Raw genomic sequence first — 5,658 nt, forward strand, 5'->3', positions numbered from 1 at the left:
AATAGAGCTGCATGTGACATTGCCCACAATTCAGTCCAACATGACCGAACAAAACATGTTGAGGTTGATAGATTTTTCATCAAGGAGAAGTTAGAAGATAAAACTTTGGAATTGTCGAAGATTCGATCTGAAGATCAATTGGCCGATATTCTGACTAAAGCGGTCTCAACTAAAGTATTCTCAAAATATCTAGACAAGTTGAGCATGTATGATATATCTATGCACCAACTTGAGGGGGAGTGTTGAGATTTTCTCTCCTCAAATCTCTCTCTCCTTACATCTTTCTTTCTTTCTTATATTAGATATTGTACAATTATTGTAAATCTTTTTTTATTTAGTTTAGAGCTAATTAGTCTCTCCTAATTAGTTTTTCTATTATTGTTTTATAAATTCTCTTTATATGCTGGTTGAATGATGTATTTTTTGAAAAGAATAAAATCTTTCTCTTTTCAAATGATTTATCAGTGGAGAGAGATTAGAAATTCCAAATAAATAAATTAATACAAACTATTTTTCTAGAATTAAATTCATTAATAATGGAGTTTCCTCGTCGTTTTGTAAAAAGCAGAGATGAATTTTTTAATCAAACTTTACATAATTCTGGGGCACGACACGAACTGAAGATGATTACATACATACATACATACAACATCAAATTTTGCAATCCATTCGTTTCCCTCTTTTGCTCTCTAATGTCTCCTTTTGTTGCTCTTCCTTCTTCAAAACTCTAGAATATTTATATTTAAATTTAAATTCTAAAAAAAAAAATTGGCTCTTTCTTGGGCATCATTCCTCCCTCATATACATCATGGGGGCTAAGTTTTTCTGCACTAAATCACGGAATACTGTCTTCAATTTTCTTCCAAAGCTTCTTCTACAAACTAATAAGCTCCTGTTTGTTTCCCCAGAAAATTCCCCCCCCCCCACCGTATTAACAGGCCTATATAAGCTCGGCTACTGCATTACTCAATTGCTTCTCTGATTTCCTCAATTCCCTTCATTTTCTTGGTGCTATGGCTACGAACCAACTACCTCTTGAGAATTTCACAACCCGAGAACAATGTAGTACACCAGAGTAATTGGAAGGGCTATCAACATTCCAAATATCACCCTGCATATATATGCCACCATAATTACTAACCCATATTGCAAAAAAGTCTTTATCTTTTTTTTTTTTTTAAAGGAAAATAATTATTTAATTGATAAATTATAGCTCCTACTCACGCAGTGCTAAGAATAGCTGGATGAACATTGTACTCCTTGGCAAACACAAATGGCACAATTCCTTGTGGCAGTGCAGCCTATATTAGATTAAAATAAAAAAAAAGTAAATTACTTTCTATCAAGCAACAAAACTGACGCACAAAAATTGCTCCAGTTAATAGAAAAAGGTTACCTGAACAATGGCAACCCGGAGGAGAGTGCCGCGCAAACCAACAGCAATTGAAGCCGCAGCCATGACTGCTGGGCCGGTGAGGAACCTGACAGCCATGGCAAATGCAGCCACAGAGTTGCCGCAGGCGATAATCTTGGGTTGCAGGGCCATGAACAAACCTTAATTTTCAATATAATTAATACATAAGAACCAGAGTCAGTAGGTGATAAAAGTAAGTTTGTTTTTTTTTTTTTACACTATTGACACTTGGAAAAACACCTAAAAGGCTAATCTTTTTCAACCCCAAGTTCCAACTACCTTCACCAAAAATGGACCATTACAGCATCTATCCACCGACTCTGGACCGCAAACGACGTCGTCAGGCGGTCCCACCTGTCGGGTGGTGAATCACTCCTCATCTCCTTTATAACTCCGAAAGATGATAGCCCACCTCCAATTCCTTGTGACTTTTAAAAGGGGGTTGACCCGGATTTTCATGACTTCTATTACTAGCTAATACACCTCTTGTATAAAATAAAACACATAAACAAGCAGTGTGCAATGCATTTTTCACGCACCTAGACTGAACATTGCCATTCCAAGCCCAGCATCTGATAAAATTGAGATCGACTGCTGTACTATTTTTGGCATACTCACATGCCACCTGTGTCAAAAAATAATACTATTAACACTGTCTTTTTCTTTCTTAAACGCCCTTAATCAGATTCAAACTAATTAATTACCTGAAAGAAATCAGAGACCAAGTAAGCCCAATGAGACTGGAGTATGTGTTGGGGTTCCTGATGAGTTTGCGCCAGACCATGATCAGGATCAGGCGGGTCATAACGCTAGCCGGAGGCAATTGTTTTCCGCCGCCGGTATCTGCCCCTCCCCTGCCTTTCGGATGCAACTCAGCCGTAGAGCTTGACCCCAGCTTGTTAAGTCCACCTGCTCCTTCCTTCTCTCTCTCTTCTTCTCCTTCTTTCCCGGCAAAGCTAAACTCCTCGACGAACTCACCGCTCCCTGCAATAGCTCCCGCCAGCTTTTTTTAATTTTAGATTAAATTTTTTTAAAAAAAAAAGAATTATACCGTTAAAAACTAATTAGCGAATAATTAAATCTTCATCGTCATTTGAAAATGATTGGACTGGAATACAACCTTTGCTTTCACCATTCTGGGCATGATCAGATACGATCATCCTGATCTCTTTTGCTCCTTGATCGGACCGTCTAGATTGCTCTGTCCCCTCGAAATCATTCCCGCCGAAAACGTGGAGCCCTGCTACGTCGGAAACCGGTGACGCGCTCGAGCTCCACACGAACATATGGAGCTCCTTGGCGTCATGGTTCGCTTTGTTGTTCTGGTTCTGGTTCTGGTTCTGGTTTTGTTGCTGTTGCTGTTGCGGGTGGTTGTTTTCCTTCTGGGTTTTGTTGTTCTTGGTTGTAACAGTGGATGAGAACTCTGGATTTGGAGCCGGGTACGACGTGGGTACAGTCTGCGTCGCAGGGTAGAACCCAAATCTTGGAGAAGATATCCCTGTGCAATTCTCCTCGAAATTTGATGGCCTAGGTGTTTGTCCTCGCGAAGACTGCACCGAGTACAAATCTGCAGGGCCGAAGTTGGAATGCCGGCCAGGGAATCCAGGAACGCCCATCATGGAGTAGAAGTCCGAATTGTTGAAATTGGAGCCTCTTGGAGTGGGGTTCCTGGACGAACTCAAGCTGTATATCTCAGCGCCGGTGAGGTTCGAGGGCCTGGGCGTCAATGCTGGTAGGGAGCAAGGCCCAAGCGAGCGTCTCGAGGCATTAGATTTGCGGACGGTTACATGGAGCTTTCCGTCTTGGCCAATCTCCGCGTCGGTCTCCAAGAAGTCTCGGCCGTCCAAAGAGACAACGTCTGATTCGACTCGGACGGAAACGATGGAGGCGGCGGTCTCTGGAAACTGCTCCATGATAAGGATCTTAGCTCCGCGATACTCGAAGAGGAAGAGCAGGAGGGTGTACCAGATGATACACTGGAGGACGACGATCTGGACCATGAGAGAACCAGAGTACTGGCCATACATGGCGATAAGGAGAGGTATGCCCATGACCAGCGTGTTTGGAAGCGTGGAGAGAGAGAATATGGTTATCATCCACTCCAGGCTTCCATTCCTGCTTAAATTGGTCCATAGAGCGAGCACAAACAGCATAATTATCTTCTGCAACGTATCTGCTGCAATAAACCGGAAGTTCATGGCGTAAGGGTCGTTGGTGGAGATAAAGTGAAAGGAGAGCAGGGGGACAGCAAATATCGCCACAAAGCGGTTGATCCCAGAGCACTGGTCGGGCGAGAAAATCTTCCACCACCGGACGGAACCGTAGGCGAGGATCATCGCCACGTAGAGCGGAATAACCGCCGTCAAAACTGTGTAGAGATCCTTCCAAGTGATCATTTTCGGAAGCAAGAAGAAGAGAAATCAGCTGTGGGATCAGATATTACAAGACAATAAGAGGGAGTGGTAAGAAGATCTAGTGGAAGGCAGACGGTGGCATCAGAGAGCGGAACAAAGGGGCAAAATGGGAGAGAAACCGTTAGTTTGAGATATATGCGTCAGTAATGGTTTCTTGTGCTATTACAAGGAGCAGAGAGAAGAGAGAAAGGAGAGTACAATTTTACAGGAGATGTAACTTTTATAGGGAAATATATAGAGAGAGCGGGAGGGAGGGAGGGAGTGGGAGTGTAGTAATGAAAAGGTGGAAGGAAGAAGAAGGGGACGGCCATGAATAAGGAAAGAAAATAATGGTAAGAAATTTCAGTTAAAGAATTAACCGCCTGATATGGTTGACTTAACCTAATAAAATAATCTTATTTGGTTGTAATATAAACTGTTCCCCCTGTATGTATATATCCTTTAATAACAAATTTATGACAGTGTAGATTCATTCAGCACCATGCTTTAAAAAGGATTTAATTTCCTATAATTTACTAATTCGTCCCCTTAAATTTGATTAATTTGTCTAAATTTTTTATTAACTTGTTATTAGTAAACAAAGGTTTTTATTTTTTTCTTGCATGTCAAAACCCCAAATGTTGTGACCAATAACAAACTTTGACTCAATTTACGTGTGAATTTTGATTGGAATTTAATTATTGGAAGCAAAGCATGTGATGTTTCTTCCAATCATGGGTTTTTCTTTTTCTTCTTTTTCTTGAGTGGTTATGATTAATTTATGTCATTTATTTATTTATTAAATCAAACAAAGTTAATTATTTATTGTATCATATATATATATATGTATAAATGTATGGGGTGGTGATTTCATATATATAATTATGGCAGGAATATTTTTGTTATTACAGCAGCACAAGACAGATGGTGGATGTCATGTCCCCAGGACAAACACTTTTGTCATCTGACAATTAAACCCAAAATACCTCTTACATTACCAACAAAATAATTAACTGCAGCCTTTCTTCTTCTCTAATCTACCCACTCACCCAAAATAAATAAATAAATAAATAAACAAGTCAAAGTTAATATTATTAAGTGAGACAATTATTGTAAGCCCCCAAAATTCAATACTGAGTTCTTTTCATGCTATTTTTATTTTTATGTAAAGAAGCTCGCAAAATATATGTATTTATATCTCAAAATTTATCATTTTATGCGATATATTACACATTAATTACATATATAGAATATGAAATCAAAATTTAGAATTTAACAAAATAAAACGAAAATTTCTCGAATATGCACAAAATATGAATTTTTTTTACAGATTCTATTCGTCTGTCAGTGATTCTGACTCTTCTTTCCCATCTGAAAAATATTTTGGTGAAATTTAATGAAATTCACCAATTCAATAAGTATTTTCATTCTCTCAATTCAAATAAGATTTCATGCAAAATACACTGTATGAGCAAATGCAATAGTGATGTTTCAATGCAAAATTCATCTATTATTTTCACCACTTCACATATTTCTGATCGAATTTCTAAATTCTCTTGAACGTCATATACAATCCCCAAATGTATATTTAAATACTCTTGAAAGAACATAAATATATTCGAATATCAATCATCATCTCGAAATATAATCACATACATACGAAAGATCATATATACACTCGAAATGTCATTTCTAAGATTTTATCGCGCGATGTCGTTTATGTCGTCATTGTGGAGAAGTAAAATAAATCCCTCTATCGCATGGATAGCACACACACAAATCTTACAATGATCATAGTAGGTACGTTTGCTAGTTGACTCACACTCACAAATGTCTATCCACGTTTGGATT

At 38.7% G+C, this 5,658-nt stretch overlaps 1 protein-coding gene across 1 annotated transcript; it reads right to left on the reverse strand.

Annotated features, from left to right (window-relative positions):
* Positions 1 to 680: 680 nt before the first annotated feature.
* On the reverse strand, positions 681 to 4,107 carry PIN4 (Auxin efflux carrier family protein). The gene is made up of 6 exons (XM_088214600.1): positions 2,535 to 4,107; positions 2,119 to 2,398; positions 1,954 to 2,039; positions 1,397 to 1,554; positions 1,225 to 1,301; positions 681 to 1,111 (listed from the first exon to the last, which is right to left on the reverse strand). The coding sequence occupies exons 1-6, from the start codon at positions 3,808 to 3,810 to the stop codon at positions 1,045 to 1,047; spliced, it is 1,944 nt and encodes a 647-aa protein (XP_088070726.1). The 5' UTR covers positions 3,811 to 4,107; the 3' UTR covers positions 681 to 1,044.
* Between the last annotated feature and the right edge of the window lie 1,551 nt (positions 4,108 to 5,658).

The sequence above is a fragment of the Carica papaya genome, chromosome 2 (genome assembly GCF_054855325.1).
Source record: "Carica papaya isolate Zhongbai chromosome 2, ASM5485532v1, whole genome shotgun sequence".
NCBI classification, from domain to species: domain Eukaryota; kingdom Viridiplantae; phylum Streptophyta; class Magnoliopsida; order Brassicales; family Caricaceae; genus Carica; species Carica papaya.

Excerpts from the sequence above, each read along its gene's own strand:
- PIN4 (XM_088214600.1), bottom strand. The coding sequence starts at position 3,810 with ATGATCACTTGGAAGGATCTCTACACAGTTTTGACGGCGGTTATTCCG. Across the intron at positions 1,555-1,953 it reads AATGGCAATGTTCAGTCTAG|GTTTGTTCATGGCCCTGCAA; the intron begins GTGCGTGAAAAA and ends TTGAAAATTAAG. Across the intron at positions 1,302-1,396 it reads TCCGGGTTGCCATTGTTCAG|GCTGCACTGCCACAAGGAAT; the intron begins GTAACCTTTTTC and ends AATCTAATATAG.